Source organism: Lagopus leucura, unplaced genomic scaffold (genome assembly GCF_019238085.1).
Source record: "Lagopus leucura isolate 7727_CA_CO unplaced genomic scaffold, USGS_WTPT01 Super-Scaffold_73, whole genome shotgun sequence".
NCBI lineage: Eukaryota > Metazoa > Chordata > Aves > Galliformes > Phasianidae > Lagopus > Lagopus leucura.
This window is the reverse complement of record NW_024962252.1, coordinates 30,297,856-30,315,534: the sequence shown is the minus strand read 5'-3', so window position 1 is coordinate 30,315,534 and position 17,679 is coordinate 30,297,856. Positions and strand designations below refer to the sequence as shown.

Sequence of the window (17,679 nt, the reverse complement as noted above, 5' to 3'; positions counted from 1 at the left end):
ATTACTACCGCCGCCCCCACGCTCATCCCGCGGGCAGCCCAGCACCGCCGGCAACCCGATACCGCTGCCCGCTCATTGGTCAAGCGCACCGACCCCGCCCCTCCACCCCCAGCCACTCAATCGGCGGGTCGGCCCGCCGGGCCGCGGAAAGTCGCCGCTGGTTGGTCGAAAAGAGCTGTCAGTCATGTTGAGGGACGGGCCGCCGCGGCGCAGAGGTCCCGCCCCCCCGCCCTCATTGATATTATCGGAGCGCGGCGCGGGCGGCTGGGCTGCAGTCGGGGCTCGCGGGCGGGCAGCCCGGTGCGGGAGCCGGAGCTGAGCAGCAGCACGGTGGCGGAGGCGGGAGAAGGAGCAGGAGGAGGAGAAAGTGAAAGGCAGCTGGGAGGGAGGGAGCGCCGGGCCGGGGACTCGCAGTGCAAATTCGCCACTGTCCTCTCGCACCCACCAAGCGGCGGCGGCGTCTAGAAATAGGGAGCGAGAAAGATAACATTTCCCTGCTCCTGCACCATGGTTTTGCGAAGTCGGCTTCTTCCTTGGATTATGTTGTGCTCCTTCTGGCTGCTCCGCTTTGCACACACGGGGGAGGCACAGGCTGCGAAAGAAGGTAAAGGCGTGCGGAAAACTAAACTTTGGGCTTATTTATTGCTTTTCGCAACGAAAGGCTCAGTGGAGGGAGCCGCGAGCTGCGTTGCGTTTATTTATTTATTTTTTTTGTATGTGCATTTTCTTGAGATTAGGAGAAAAACGAGTGAGGAATTCTGTATGTGAGCGCGTGTATAAGTAACAGACCGGCACAAGCGCTTTCGCTGCGGGGAATGAGCTCCGAGAGGCAATTGCACGTGATGGGAAGGGGAGACAGCCCTCGGCCCGGGGCTCCGCACAGAGCTCTCCCGCAGCCTCAGCCCTCCGGGACGGGACGTTGCGGGACGGCTCCCCACCGGGGCCCTGCGGCGCTCCAGGGCCGCGCGCGGAGCATGAGAAGCGGCAGCGGAGTGCGGTGAGCTCCTCTGGGGAGTCCTGGCGTCGAGTGTCCGCAGCGCGTGTGCTTATCGCCAGCATCGCTGGGCAGAGGGGGGAAGGTTTGGGGCTGGGTGCCTGGCACTATTTACGTATAGCAATGGGGCTTCCCTATTGCCGTCAATCCAACGCTGTCGTAACGGTGTATGGCGAACCCCGGACGTCTGTTTTTCTGCCCCATCCCATCCCGCGCGCAGTTTGCAGTAGGAGAGCGATGGAGGTATGTAAAATCCATTCCAGAAGTCCGTCTGCGAGATCTTTTTTCCCATGTAGGGAAAATCCAGGATCGTTTAAAAAAGCGCCCTAGTAGCGTTTGACAGTCAGGGACGAAGGTCCGTCTCCATCTTCACATGGGGGGTGGAAGGAGGAGCGGGTGGGGAGGGAGAACTCGAGGGTTTTTTTTGTGTGTGTGTGTCCCTATATAGGGACGCATTTGGGGTTTTTTCCTCTCTCAATGGGATATGTCAGTATTTTCAATTTTCATCAAACAACTGGCACGCAGTAAAATCCCATTCTGAAGCATTAAAAAAAAAAACAAAAAAAAAAAACCCGAAACCCCCTGCCCTTTTTTTTTTTTTAAAAAAAAAAAAAAAAAAGAGCGAGGTTAGAGAGGGAACAGGGAGAAAGCCTTCAGCGAAATTTCCGAAGCTGACGCGGAGGGGCAGGGATGCACCGAGACCCCCACGCGGGGGGCGATCACGCGTGGCCATGTGAGCAGGGAGGGTGCGGGCCCCGGGGCTGCGGCGGCGCCTCCGGGCGTCAGTCCGCTCCGTGTTCGTGTGCGGATGGGGATATGTATGCATACACATACGTGTGTGCGTGTGCAGTGGGTGTGCGCTTGGGGAAAATCAACGCAGCTAAAGGAAGGTCAGGAGGGGGCGAGCGGCGGACAGGGATTAATAGCGGCTACCTGCTGCGGGCTCGGGAAACTCCCGTGGAAGAAAGAGCGGGGAGAGAGCAGCGGGGAAGGAACTTCGCAGCCTCGCCCCCCACCTTGCCCGAGGGCTGTTCTCAGCTCAGCCCTCCGTGGCTCCCACCGCTCCTCTCCGGGCGCTGAAGAGCGCTACAGGGGGCGAGGCAGAAAAGTTTTCCGAGTTCCCTTTCTGTAGCTAAACAAAAGACGCGGGGAGATGCTGGAGAGGAGCGGGGCGGGGGCTGTCCAGCCCTCCGGGAGAGGGACTGACGGCTTTCACTGCACAGCCCTCCGCCAGCGCTGGTGTCCCCTCAGAGCTTCCCACCTCCTGCTGCGAGCCCTCGGGGCTCGACACGGGGCTCCGCCACCCCTGCCGCTGTCCCATAATCCGGCGGCAGGGCGGAGACCGCGGTACCGTTTCTCCAGACGGAGGCGCGGCCGCTTGCGCGCAGCTCCAGGAGCGTGTGCGCGGCCCTGGCTCTCCGCTGAGCCCGTTCCCCGAACTCGCACCCGCCAGTTTTCCGCCTCCTTTCGACTTCTGAAGCTTGCGCGTCCGCTGTGCGCATCCCGCGCAGCCGCCGAAGGGGTGCGCGGATTCGCCTCGCCGCTCACCGAGCGCGGAGCTGGCTCTGCCCTTAGGCTGCGGGACGCGCAGCAGCTGCCCGCCGGGCAGGCTCTGCCCGGTAACTTTCGGTGCGACGAGGAAACGCAACGCTTTTACTTGCCGGGGGTATTTGCAGAGCAAGGCGTTTCACTCATTATAGTTCGGTTTTTTTTTTCTTCTTTTGTTTGTTTGTTTTCCTTGTTTCTTTTTTTTCTGGGATGTGCCCGTTGCTATGTGCCGGTGAATTGCTGCCAAATAAAAAGTACAATGAATTGCAGCCGTGGGATATTGTGCTGGTGCTGAAAAGGTTAAGTCTTTCATGGTGCCTTTTTTTCTTTTTCCTTCCAGAATCATTAGAAACGTTGTTGTTTAACAAACCACCACATACACCACCTGCTTTTCTATAGAAAGTGTTGCAAAGTAAAGCCACTTGGATCCGAGCTTAATGAAAAAAGCAGATCATCTTTCTAAGAGACTATCAGACTTCCTTAATGAGTTGTTTTAGTTTATTACTGAAATACAGGCCTGGAAGTTAGGGTTCTGTGCTCAGCTAATATGGCGATATTACTCTATGAACTTGTGAATGTGTATATATATATTTTTTTAAGTCATCCTTCTTTCCATTCATTGAAATTTTGTGTGAAATTCTGCGAAAGCTGAACCCAGAATTCAACCAATTGAAGAGACCTGACAAAAGTTGCATCATTTTGAAGCCGTAAATTATTAATTGAAATAAAAGTATTTAAATTCTGTAAGTAAAATTATAAGTAGCTTGAATGCTAAATATATACTGAATGTATGCAAATTAGGTACATGACTTTTTCATTTACCAAATAAAAGAATGAAGTTAAATGTGCAGTCTTGAAGAGGGAATCTTCAAAGTGTACCAATCCCTGATATGTGGCCAATCACTCTACAGCTTCAACTGTGTGAAGAAAGATATTATAACAAATTATTTAATGTATATGTATTTGATATCATGGATTAATATATGTGCCATTTGAATCTGACAGTAATATGCTCGGGAAGATGCATGTAACTATAATTCAAATATAAAGCATATCTAGAAATATATGTTTGGAGGTAATAGAACATCAGTAATATATCTTCTAGAATGTGCTGTGAAATAGTTAAGAGTTGGTTTATTAGGCTGTGATTAACCACTTTATGAAGCAGGGTTACATTTAGATGCAAATAATTGTACTGCTGCCAGAACTGATGTCTTTTTGCAGAGGTGTCACTGGCTTATAGCGACATGAAGATTTCAGTAAGCCATCACCATAAAGTAAATTGGTTGGATTTGTGTATGCGATGTGTGAGGTAATTGCAGAGTCTCTTATTTTCTGTATTCCTGGTTGTCATTTGTTTATAGAATTGCTACCCTATCACCTACAGGATGTATTTTTTTTTCCTTTCTTACTCCAAAAGACATTACTTTGCTGTGTAACTCCTGGTAAGGTACATACTAGCCCTGTCTGAATCAGTTTGAGTAAGTGTTGAAATGCTATTGTTTGTTTGTTTTAATCTCTCTATAATAGCCAACTTATGGGGAATATCGTCATCACAAAGGAGATAAAGGGAGCATGCATAATAATGACTGACTATTAATATTTTAGGGCACGAGAAAAAACATTACACTTAGATGTAAGCAATGAGGTTGCTAAGAACAGTGTATATCTGCTTGTATAGGGATTGTACATAACAATTTAATCATCTGTTTACAAGAAGATGCATAGTTGTACTTGCAGTTGTTTTTCAATAGCATGAATTAAAAAGATGTGTTCTGTTTTATCGTTTTTTGAATTCAGAATTTTTACTTTGATTTTGTATTCCCACGTATTATATTTAACAAAGAGTGAAAATGCCTTTCTTTTCCTTTTCTTTTTCAGTTATTTTACTGGACTCCAAAGCACAACAGACAGAGTTGGAATGGATTTCCTCTCCTCCCAATGGGGTAAGTAGTCCCTACAAAAATTAAATTCATTAAGACAAGTAGTTATTTCACCAAAGCAATTGCAATACTGGCTTTAAACTAACTTCCCCTCATATTTCTCTTAGTAATTGTACCAAGTGTTTATGGATCTTTCAGCTTTAGAATGGAAATAAGTGTACGTTGGGTTACGATGTCCAAACATAAGCTAATTAAAAAATAGAGACTCTTTAGAAGTTCACCTAAATGTTTTCACTAGTTTCATCTTTTGTCACATAGACCTCTGTGGTATACCAGAAAGCTCTTTATGTTTGTAACACAGTATTTTAAATCACTTTTTCCTTCATCCTGTAGAAAGAGCAGACCTTCTTTTGTGTGGAAACTTTCTAAAAATATGTTTTTCATTTTCTGTATAATGGCTGATCATAAATTTGTTTATGGTGTTTTCTTTGTAATTGAATAGCACAGACTGAAGTGCTCTGAAAAAAAACATTTATACTGCAGATGTGTTTGAAATGACATTCCAAATTTGAAACATCCCCAAATCTCAAGGAGCTGCATATTTGGAACGAGGAACCAATTATGTGGTTAAGGCCACCTCCAGCTTGCTTACAAATGAATCTCATGGTATTCCATGAGATGTACCATTGTGTAGTAGTAGTACATCATTATAAAAAATGAGACATTTAGAAACATCTGTATTATTGTTTTATTTATTGTGTGCATAAACTTAAAAAATGCTGCTTTCGGCCTGAATTAGAAGTGATATAAAACCCCTTATTCCTCAAGTCCTGAGGAAGAAAGAACATTTTCAGAATGGTACAGTGAGTATGTTGTCCTACCGTAGCGCAGCCTGATAAATGATAAATCATATGGCTAGTTCTTGTTTGTGGAAGCAGTCTTTTGCAGCATCCATTGTGACTCCTTGCATGAGCAAGGAGTCTTGCTTGGCGGATCAGGCCCTTAATCTTCAGAGCCTTAAGAAATCTGGAGCCAGAAGAGCGTGAAGTGTGAGTAGGGATATAAAAGTGTAACAAATCCTTTAAATAAGAAGAATGAAAATCTGAAAGTGTCTTTCTTTAAAAGCAAGATCGTAAAATCAATACAAGCATAAACTGGAAACGAATGTAAGAACTTCAGAAGAAATGTAATGTGACCTCAACATTTATGATGGCTAATAACCTCAGCATTAGCATTTTGCATTGATTGAAGCTGCTACCAGAGGTGTTTGAAAGATTAGGTTGGTGGCAATTACATTAGGCTAACCTGTAGATAATGAAAGACATGTCAACACATGTTACACATGTCGGCATATTTAAAGATGAAAGAAAGTAGAGTCAAATTCAACAAATGGCAAGAGGCTACTTTCGAAGGTAGAAGACAGTTTCAATAAAAAATTAAAAATGAGGCTGAAAAACTAAAAATAAGGCTAATGACTGGATTTGTTTGCATGAAAATGGTCAGAAGTAGTTGTCTGTGAATTCAACATAGAAGTTGTAAGTATGTAATTTTGATAGAAAATATTTACTTTTAGTTACTATGCTGTCTGCTGTGCAATAAAGATTTCATGAGAATGAATGCAGAAAATACACTTCTTGAGAGTAACTACTGCTTCAACAAAGTACAGATTATATCACCCAGACACTCGTTAAATGCCTTATTCAACTGCAAATGTTATATCTTACAGTGATCTCAAATATTGCTAAGATAACTAAGGAAGTTTAAATACCATGTATTGGAACAGATAGAACAGGATATAGTCAAATAGAATGGCTTGTGTATCACTGTATGTGGAAGCAGGATAAAGCAGAATTGAATTTTCTTTCTGTAAAAGGCAACATGGAATTAGTCACTTTAAAAATACTAATGAGGTGTGAACTTAGATGATGTAGGTGAAAACCTATCCTGAAATACTGTTGATTTCTTTTTTCTTCCATAGAGAAGCAGGTATGCCTCCAGTGGACTATTTGAAGTAATGGTTCTGTGATTACTAAATTAAGCCATAAGTCCTGTTTTCCTGTTTTGTTTTATTTTGTTTTGTTTTGTTTTTTAAGAAGCACATATTCCGTGGCTTTAGGAAAATTTGGAAGGCTAAACTGCGGCATTCAGTGCTAGAGATAACATAACGTAGAGCTTTTAACTTGAATGTAGTGTTTTGTACTGTTTTTCCTTGACTGCAGTGTTAGAGTATCCCTAATACTTACAAACTTCATGTGGTGGTGGGTTCTCGATTCCTCAAGAACCTTAATAACATAGTTTTTGGAAAAATGATTTGATTTTTGTTAAATATACTTTTCTTGTCTTTCTTTTGCTTTACTTTGGTTTGGTGTTTTTTTGTTTGTTTTTATGTGGCAAGACCCCATCAAAGCTCAGAATCTGGTGTCAAATTCTGTTCCATGTTGAGCTTGTGCTGCTCACACTTCACAAATACAATGCTTTCTCTAACTGGAGTGACCAGAATCTGGCTCGGTTCCTTGGGGGAAAACATCACCTAATGTGCAATTGAGATTATAAAAATCAGTAAACTTTTAGGCTTTGTATCTTTTTTTCGTCACATTTGGATTGATACGGAGTTTGTTTGTTTGTTTTTCTTTTGTTTGTATTATTTATTTATTCTGAAGTGTGACAGTGCCAGTTGCCCCGATCCCCATTTTTTTCCTTCCCTTGTTAGTTCTTAGAGAGAGAAAAGTGTCACTCATTCAAATCTAATAAATCTGTAGTAATGATGGACTTTTTTTCTGTTCTGAAATGAATACAGTTCCATATGCAATCAGTGCAATTAACTTCATGACTTTTTAATATTTCAATATTTAATACTGCATATATGAATTTATAGTACTGTATGTACTATGTCTTTAGTAATTGCAGGTCTTTGAAATGCACTTTGATATTTACAACTTCTGTGCATTTCAGCATCTACAGCCATGATACATTCTGTGGTGGTAACTTCCAGCATCAAGTCAACCACATCTGCTTTTTCTTGGAGCTTTAGAGCAATGTTAAAATGATCTCATTTGCTGTCAAATAAGCTTGCAAAGTACTGTATACTGCATGGTTTCTAGTTTGGGAAGTCAGTCTGGATAACCAACCTTTCACGCTTGGTTACCAGTGTGAGGAATGTCGAGGGGTGGTCCGTCCTGCAGAGGTGCCAAGCATTCTAGTCCCACAGAACACTTAAGCACATGCTTACCATTAAGCTCATAAGTACTGTCATTGATCTTAAGCGTGAGCTTAAGTGCATTATTGACACAGGGCCAGAGGGCTAAGTGCCATAAGAAGTCATGGTTGCCCGTATCATTGGGTGAGGATAGTTAAAAAAAAAAAAAACTAATTTATTACAGCTGCAGTTTCTGCAGCATGTTAAGTGTTATAAGAAAAGTGTTATGAAAAGAGGTGAGAGATGGATATTGTTTTGGATGTACCTGTGCAAATTTGCCTGCTTGATTTCAGTGGTTTTACCATTGCTGGAGGTGCACATTCCAAAGTAACCGAACTCTGTTAAAGACTGCAGATCTGTTACACACTTACTGGTTTGTTTCACAGTTCTTATCCTAAGAGGGAATAACAACAAAACCCAAGCTTTGAACCAGTAAACTTTCAATCATGTGGGTTGTTCTTAATTGAGTATTTAATCTCATGGTTCATTTGAACACCCAGTCAACCGAAGTTCATTTCTTTTAACATGGATGCAGCCACTGAAAAAAGTGAGGTGAGGAGCATCTGCTTACATGTGCTGGTTTCTGAGTAGAGCAGAACATGGAGTGAACAAAAAGGGGGCTGCCAAGGTGTTTTCTCACCTCCAGATTTTTAATTCTGTCAATTTTCTTGTTTTCTCCTCATGCCACCTTCATTGTATAGGATTGAAAATTGTACACTGGATAAGTTTCAGGAGCCTTCTGCTTGCTGTACACCAGAAAGCTCCAGTCGGTGTTTTATACAGAAAGACTGTAACCCTAAGCAATCTGAGTTCCTAAGACTTCTCTGATTGTGCATTTCCCTGGAAATGGAGCTACTTTTTAGTCTTTGCTTATGAACTTAATGAAATGTGGGAGAATCCAGTGTGGAGTTAGAGCTTGATATGTTGAGCAGCTTCACAGAATCACGGAGCTGTAGGAGTTGTTAAGGAACTCTGGAAATTGTCTAGTCCACACCTCCATTAAAGCAGATTCACTATAGTAGGCTCTCCCTTGGAATTGGATCTTAGATGTGAATATGATTTTTGAAGGTTATTTATACATAGGAATAAATGGAGGGAGATGTATTAATGTCTATTTTCTTCACTTGAGTGCTTAAGGATATTGTAATAATAGCCTATTTTTTATGATGTCTTACTGTTAAAAAGGAGTAGCACTTAAGTGTGACACTTTTTCAAATACACAATAGTTATATTTGGTGGCATCCTTGTTTTATATTACTAACTGTTTTTTATTGTTTTAGTGGGAAGAAATTAGTGGACTGGATGAAAACTACACTCCTATACGAACATACCAGGTATGCCAGGTCATGGAATCGAACCAAAACAACTGGCTTCGGACTAACTGGATTGCAAAAAGCAATGCACAAAGGATTTTTGTAGAACTGAAATTCACTCTGAGGGATTGTAACAGTCTTCCTGGAGTTCTGGGGACTTGTAAAGAAACTTTTAACTTGTATTATTATGAAACAGACTACGATACTGGCAGGAATATCAGAGAAAATCAATATGTAAAAATAGACACTATTGCAGCAGATGAAAGTTTTACCCAGGGTGATCTGGGGGAGAGAAAAATGAAACTTAACACAGAGGTGAGAGAAATTGGACCTTTGTCCAAAAAAGGATTCTATCTTGCATTTCAGGATGTAGGGGCCTGCATTGCTTTGGTCTCTGTGAAAGTCTACTACAAGAAGTGCTGGTCCATCATTGAGAACTTAGCTATTTTTCCTGACACAGTGACTGGCTCAGAGTTTTCCTCTTTAGTTGAAGTGCGAGGAACTTGTGTCAGCAGTGCTGAGGAGGAAGCTGAGAACTCTCCGAAGATGCACTGTAGCGCAGAGGGAGAATGGCTAGTGCCTATTGGAAAGTGTATCTGCAAAGCAGGATATCAGCAGAAAGGAGACACCTGTGAACGTAAGTAGACATATAGCTTTTATTGTGTGCAGTACAGGTTATATTGCACCATTTTGTTATTTCTCTGCGACAGAAATACATCGTCAGTCTGCTGTTAAAGTTTCAGATCCTCAGTCTGTACTCTTCCTACTGGCCAGTCTAAAGCAGTCACTTCTGGGTATGGAAATTGGTGTTTGTGTGCTGCATTTTACTTCATTTTTGTTTATAGTTATGCCTCATACAAGTTTTTAAATATAGATTCAGGACTGAAATTTTCAACAGTTTAAGGTAACATTCCTTGTACTTATTGGTATAGAACTTTGTATTAATAATCTCTGAGCAATTAAACACCTTGTTCTTTCATATGGCCTATGACAATTATAAGGAAATTGAAACTGGGAAAATAAATGTAGAATGAGGTGTGGTTAATAATAGGAAGAATATACACACAATAAAATCTGCTTTGGAGATTTGCATTGTAAGTGCTTACAAATTTAGACACAAAAGTATTGTTTTAGATCTTTCAAACAGAATATCATGTTTCCAGATTGAAGTATGTTTCCCTTTCTGCAGTTTCATTTTGCATAAAACTAACTTGGAACTTTTCACTTTCTAAGGGATCATGGTGAATAGTTTGAAATATTAGTAAATCGGAGACTATTGAGTTGTACTTTCTAATTAAGACTGATTTAGTTACACAGATTCTTAGAAAAATACTTACCCTTAGTGCTGCTGCCAGTGGGTCTACATGCATAAGAACTTTCTGCTTACTGTAGGAAAGAATATTTTGCTGTCTCTGCTTACAATAAAATCAAGACAGTTTGTTTAAAGACTGATATAATTTTTTTAATGTTTATGAAAATATATAATTCTTATCATAAGATCACACAAGCTATTTATGGTCACATTTTTATCATAAGAGGCATGTTAGTGAGAAATGTTGCATGCAAGTTTACCATACCTACGTACACTCCCAAACCTATGAAAAAGAAAAACCTACGGAATTTCAAAACCAAACCTAGCTGCAGTCACTAAACCTGAGATGTCCATGTAAGGACTTCAAATCCTGTAAAGGATTAGGGTCACCCTAAAGGAAAGTAAATGTGCTTATTGTTAATAAGCTGTCGTCAGGGAAAAAAACTATTGCGTTCCTGATGAGTTTTTTAGTAGGAAATTCTATACAAGGTGAAGTTGATCTGGGGCCTTTGTAGCCTCTCACAAATCTTTCATTGTTATGTTGAGAAAGGATGAGGGCTTATACACTGAAGAGGGTGATCTCATTAGGAATAATAGTGATGTAAAAAACTGCCCCCACAAAACCACTCAGCAGACTGTATTAAGGCTCTGTTAAAAATATTAACCAGTGTATCCCATTGAAAACTGTATTGAGTCTATCAGATGTTTCTTTGGAGTGACTGACTTTTTTTTTTTCTTGATTACAGACCTTGTCATGGTTGATGTAATGAATATACTAATTTTATTTCTCTTTAAACGTAGAAGAGAAAGTATCCAAATAAAGAGGCAATATATATACTGGGTAGTGGCTGAGATGGGTGAGAGGTGGTGCTGGGGTTAGAGAGAGGAAAGTAAGTGTTTGGTAACTGGAATTCAGGTAACTTATTTATTAAACAAGCTTCTTAATTTCTAACCACACTGATGTTGACAAAAGAATTAAATGATAACTTGTACTTGAGTATAGCAGTGTGCTCATTTGCAAGAACACTTCTCACTGTTGGCTTGCTTCCAAGGCAATTGCTAAGAGAATACGCTACACTGGAAGCAGTCCAGAGGATCATTTATAGTATTTTTTTCTTTTCTTTCAGTGGCCCTATTAAGAATTTGAAAACAAACTCTGGCTCCATATTGAGGCAAGTTAATGTATTTGAGAGAGAAAAGGTGGGAGGCAGCCGCTCACCAAATGTGTGCTGCTGGCTGCTCAGAGTCAGGTTAATCTGAGTGACTGTGTCTCACAATAGTAATTGCAGTCTGTAATGCTTGTTAGCCATGTCTGTGCTTGAGGATGTTATTAAATATGATCAACTATGTAGTGTCCGATAATACAGCTGGCACACTGATACAGCGTCTGTTTTTTGTGACAGATATTGAGGGAAACTTATCTGAGCATTGACACTAATGCAACTGGCTATCTGTTACTGTCAAGCTGTGTAACAGATCAAGCAGAGGCAAGTCGATGTGTGCTTCCTTAACCCAGAGCTTTTATAGCCTTGTCTGAGGGCTCACTTCTGCAAATACTTTGTACCTGGCATGCTGTGTGACTTCTTTGGGACTAGTTGTGGTAGAAAGCATTGTGCGCTGTCAGGACTGGCTGAAGTCTGTGATTGCTCTCTCACGCTTACTGTAGCTCACCTGAATTAATTTAACACAATAGGAAAGCCTTTTAAAGATACAGAATAATGCCTTATCTGTCTGCATTGTAGCAAAGATAGGAGTAGATGGCCACATTGTACTTCCAATAGCTCTTCAACCTGTAACTCAGTGGGGATTTTCATTTGTGTTATGCTGGCTTGATTGGCTGACTGTGATTGAAGAATGCGATCCTTTTGCATACAGCTTTTCTTCTGTATGTGAAATTTCTTGAATTCAGATACTAAAACAATTGCCTTTTGATTTATACTAATTCTGCACTGGATGTGCTGCCAGAACCCTTATTTTTGTTGTTGTTGTTTTTGTTGCTCTGAATTCAAGTAACTGGTAGAGTCTGGAAGAATAAGAAAGGAAGCAGTCATGAGTCATGAAGTGCACCAGCTAGACACCGAACTTTCGTTTGTTCATTCTTCAGTGTTCTAAGCTGAATTGATATCTTTTTCAGATGTACATTGATTACTTCTTGCTACTGATGCGCTTAGAATTCCATACCATCTCAGTGATCTATTGTAATAACACATACAAAAAGGAGAGCTTAACTCCATGCAGCTCACAGTGTTCATGTAAGGCAAAATCTTAAAGCTTGTTGTAGAAAGCCTGAGAAAACTAGATAACAGTATGAACTTTGCATTGCAGTTGGTTTTGTTGTTTTTGCTTACATACAAGGGTACTGTCTCCTCAGAGTTGATCATGTCTGCTAGTATTTGGAACTATACTGAATTATAGAGATTTTATATTATGATGAACTGTACGGAGAAGTACCTAGCAAACATACCTGAAAGGTACTTAGCAAGTCTTCTAATGTCACCCACTGTGCCTACTCCATCAATAAAACAAAACAAAAACAAACAAACAAACAAAACAACAACTAAAAAACCCACCTAAATGCAATGCAGTTTTCTCTATCTGTAGTAGACTCCCAATGGATGTAACTTTGGTTTCTTTCTCACAGTGTTGTCCAGTCAGTGTGTTGCACATATAAGCACCGCACTGATATCAGTGATTGGTATGTGAATGAGAAAATGATTCCTTGAGAACTCCTAGTATAATGCAGTTTTCATCTGTTTCATGTTAGTTGGGTGTGGGATGTAGGAGAATTATATTTATTCAATTGGAGCAGTAGTGTGATATTTCAGAAGGTAAGAAGCATCTCTTAATATGACTGAAGTGAGAAATTACATAGATGATTTAGGACCAAGTCCAAAAACACAGAAGTTGAGGCAAAGTCAAAGTGTAAGTTTTACTATTAAGCATCTTTTAATCCTGAAACAACATTAACAGTTGTTTTAGTGCCCCCGCAAATAGGGAGGGGATTATAGCTACTTGCACATTCTGTCTTCATGACGTAAAAATGAAGCTACAGACCTTTCTTTCCAAACTTTGCCATGTACTGTACATTGTGCCAGACTAAAAGCTCTATTTATTCCTTCTTTTTTTTTTCTTTTTGGGACAGACTTTTATCACGTTACTTGATAACATAAGGCAAATTCTGTTTTGGCATCTGTCATGGTTATTTATTTATGGCAAAGTGGTGTTTTTTGTTATTGTTGGGTTATTGATTTTTTTTAATGTGTGTTTGTAATTGGTTTTCATTTTTCCCTTTTAATATTCAGGAACCAATGTTCCACGTGTTTGCTAGTAGAGGGCAATGAATTTATGGGGGGATGTGAATGAGTTGTTAAAATGGGGGATGCCATGCTTCCAAAAAAGCCTGGGTTGCATGGTTAGGCCCAGGTGGTGTGTCCCAAAACCTGTGGGTGATTTGCTAATTAAGCAGTCTTTTTAGACTTTCTGTTGCTACTATTTCTGTTTCACTTGGTGGAGAAGTGACAAGATGGTAAAATGCATGCTGCTGAAGATGTTTTCTATCAAGACTCTACATGTTTCTTTCTTGAAGAAGTGTTACCTTGTTTCCATTTGCCTCCAAAATTACTCTTGGGAAAATATAAATGCTGGCAGCAAATTGAACCAGAGAAAAGCATGAGGACATTTCTGACAGTTTTGCCATTTTTTCTAGAGCTAGTGAAAGTTCAGTGGGAGAATGTCTACCTCCTTTCTTTCTCCCTCCTAAGATATCAAGTAGCTTTTCTGTCCTTTTGAAACAAATGTCACTGTGATCAGATAAAAGATCCCTCACACTACCACATAGAAACTATTGAATTTTTTTAAAAAACTCATCATGTTAAATATCTTTCCAGCAAATTCTAGCAAGAGTTAGAAAAATAGAACATAAGGTGAAGGTAAGACCTTCAAGCTAGCTGATCAAGAGTACAGAGTAGTTTTTACAGTTAAATATAGAGCTGTGATCTTTACTTCAGTCCTTGTTTGGAGTTTCTAGAGAGTTAAGTGTCTTGAATTCTTTCACACTGGATCAACAAGCAGCCTTTCTAGAGAGTGATATGAACATATGTGAGGTGTAAGGTGGTGTTAAGTTGAAGTGAACAAGAACCATACTGTAGAGACAGTTGAAACTGGTTAGCTCTCATCCATAGTGTCATCAGTGATTACATTAAATAAATCCAAATGAATAAACCACAGAGATGCTGACTGATTAGGTTTCCATGAACTAGCTGGTTTGCTCCAGGAGAACTGACAGGAGTGAAATATTGTATGCAGATGGGCTATCAGGAGCCCAGAAGAAGCAAAATTGTTGGATGACATTGAATATAGAGCTGTCTTCTCATCTCTCTTCCCAAATTTTCTTGTATCTGGGAATTAATTTTATATTTGCATTTTGCCAGAGCTTTCCTGAGTATCGGTTTTGTAAACAAAGTGTGTTATACTTTTTTTTCCTCATCAGATTCACTAGTGAGCACAAATCTTGACAAAACAGCAATGAAATCAAACAGAACCTTAATAGCTTCTCCTTTAGTTACAGAGGAAACACTAAAGCTGTCTTTACAGATCTGGGATGCTGCTGCTGAATTAGCTTCGGTTTCTCAACAGCTGGGCCGTTAACTCCTCAGCCATAAAGTCTAGATCTTCTCTTTGTTCTAAATGAAGCATTAGCTGGTGGTTAAAGCTGGAATATCTTGGTGACAAATCTGTTGTCCAAAACTATACATCAAGCTTCTGCAGCAAACCGTTCTCAGAAATCTTTTGTGAAAAGTTGCAATAACGAAGTGGTAGCTTTGTTATTCTTTTTAAAATAGAAAAGGCTTTCCTAGGTGAAAAAGCCGCTGATTTGCTTGGAAATTGTGTTGGTTTTTTTTTCCTCTTTTTTTTTTCTACCACAATTTCTGTTGATCTCTGGGAATTAAGCCAGAGAATTTAAATGAAATTTAAATGTTCTTTCATTTCTAAGTCTAAATGTCACAAGTGAAACGCACAAACCTGATTAGGTTGTATCTCATGTACGTCTGTTCCTTCATGTTATTTTTTAAGCAAGGCAAAAACGAACAATTACCAAGAAGGTGCTGAAGACTGAAAAAGTGAGGATCAGTAGAATACTGAGAAGTCAAAAGCAGAGATAATATAATAGGAAACTGATCAGAGAAAAGTGGGAGCATGTAAATAAATGTTTAATTAATCTGTTATATGCATTTATAAGACATCTATTATACAGATGGTAAAATGCTGACAAAGTAGTTCAGGCAAACTGTGCAGTTCAAAGTAGATATTGTCTGAAAACAGAGAGGTTTGAGCAGAGGAGTGAAGTTGAAGTTCTTATCAGAGAAGTGGGATAAACACAGAGATCTATGCTTGATATGATACTGAAGTCGAAATAAATCTAAATTATTTGTACAAAATGTTTTCTTAACTAGATTAGCTTTTGAATTTTACTGGATCCCAAACTCCATCCTTTCTCATGAAAATGTTGTCTCCCTGCATCATTTTTTATATAGTAAGCAGCATTAAATCCTTGAGACTGTCTGCTTTTACTTAGGATTCTAGTGACAGTATCTTATTTTCCTTTTATGTGGGTTTTCATCTACTGTCATCCTTATTAGCACTTCAACTACAGTATAAAAACTAATTGTTGATTATTGACTTCCAAGCGTTTAATCTCAGTGTTTTCACTGTACAGTGATCTGTACAGCTCTGTCTGGAATACCAATTGAGTTATTAAAAATAGTAAGCTAGCAAAAGTTTATAGACTAACACTTTTTAAATTGAAAACAAAACGTTTTCAAATATTAACAAACATCAATATTAATGTTTGTAATTGTTGTTAATAAAATATTAATATTAATTAATTAATATTAACAAAGACATAATGGATAAGTGGATTTTTTCTGTGTGGATTCAGTTTTGTAAATCACACATTTTATGTCTTTTTTTTTTTTCCTTCTAGAAATGCTATAAATTCTGTTTTGTTTGTTTTTTTTTTTTAATAAAACATTAAGATTCTAACAAAGTTAAGAATAAAACAGTTTTTAATAGCCTTCGTAAATGAGTTTAAAAATTCTGTTCATGGAGCTAATTGAAAATGCAGCATGGTTTAGGAGACAGTAAAAATATGTATGTTTTCTACTATAACCATTCACAGTGTGTTGTGGCAAGAAGCAGGAGAAAAATCCAGTTCACTGTTTAATTTCATGAAAAGTGACTTCTTACAGAATGAGATTTCTAATTCCTTCTATTACATTGCCTTATTGAGAAAACAGCAGCAATAGCAAATATATTTAAGACATTTAAAACATTTAAATTTTCTGAAATATCTTCCACTTACTTACAAAAGCTTTTATCCTTGACCACTTCTTATTCTTTTCTTTGCTCATCTCCATGAGTTCAGTTCTTCTTCATGTTAATAAAAAGGTATGGAGTATTTGAAAAAGAATAGTACCGTAACTAGTAGTTGACAGCAGAAGTTATTTTCTGTAGGAATCTCATATTAATTTTCTTGTTCCTAGACATATTGACAGTATGTCCATTGTTTCTGAATGTCTTTAGTAAGGGAGTATTCTTATGCTCTTATGCACTTTTGCACAGGTAACTATTTCTGACAGTATTAAGTCTCATTATTAAATGTGCTAATAAAATCTAATCAACATATTGAAAAACAGCTGTTTGGTATTTAACAACTTTTTCTTCTATTTTTCCTCTTTCAATTAAAAAAATTACTTCAGGAAAAATATCTTTCAGAAGTTATGTACATTTTAGGCAATTTGACTTAATGTAATTTATAATTCAAAGTAAAAAAGGCCACCTGGTATAAAGAGAGATAAGAATTATTTTATTATAGTTCTGGAGTACCTGTCATGTCAGTCTGTGTACATACATAGATAGCAAGTCCAATCAGCTACATAAAGCTATCTTGAAGAGGATAAAGTTACTTGCATCTGTGAGAAACATGAGGATTTTCCTATCCTAGGTAAATTGATACTTCTTAATTTTTATGGTTTAATTAGATGCATGTGATTATTAGCAAAATAATCTTGCAATAGCAATATCAAGCATCTTTCTAATAAGTCTAACATCAATTATTTAGTATTTTATGACACTTGACATAGCTCAGATGTGTGACTGATTAATAAAAAGGAAATACGTGATCAAGAAATGTAATTATAATTATTTCACAGATATCATTTCCTGCTGCACTTGTGAAATAAGTTAAGGACCCAGTTTTGAGAAGCTGGTACAAATCTAGAGCCCTAGTTTTCTGTTTAACTACTGACTTTTGAACAGAAATATTTGATGGTAGCTCTTGCCACAGATAAGCATGCTTTAGAACCTGTGCTCTTAAAATGGAGTTCTTGCTTTTCAGTATTTTAAGTAGGCAAAGCCTTACACAGAGAACTACC

The 17,679-nt window shown here is 39.1% G+C and overlaps 1 protein-coding gene across 3 annotated transcripts in view; it reads left to right on the top strand.

The window, feature by feature from the left end:
- Positions 1–484: 484 nt before the first annotated feature.
- Positions 485–17,679, top strand: part of EPHA7 (EPH receptor A7) — a 151,066-nt gene continuing 133,871 nt past the window's right edge. For all 3 annotated transcript variants that reach the window (XM_042879576.1, XM_042879596.1, XM_042879586.1), the window contains exons 1-3: positions 485–604; positions 4,424–4,488; positions 8,902–9,571. In XM_042879576.1, the coding sequence (XP_042735510.1) occupies positions 508–604; positions 4,424–4,488; positions 8,902–9,571 (832 nt within the window). In that variant the 5' untranslated portion in view covers positions 485–507. The remainder of the gene's footprint in view (positions 605–4,423; positions 4,489–8,901; positions 9,572–17,679) is intronic.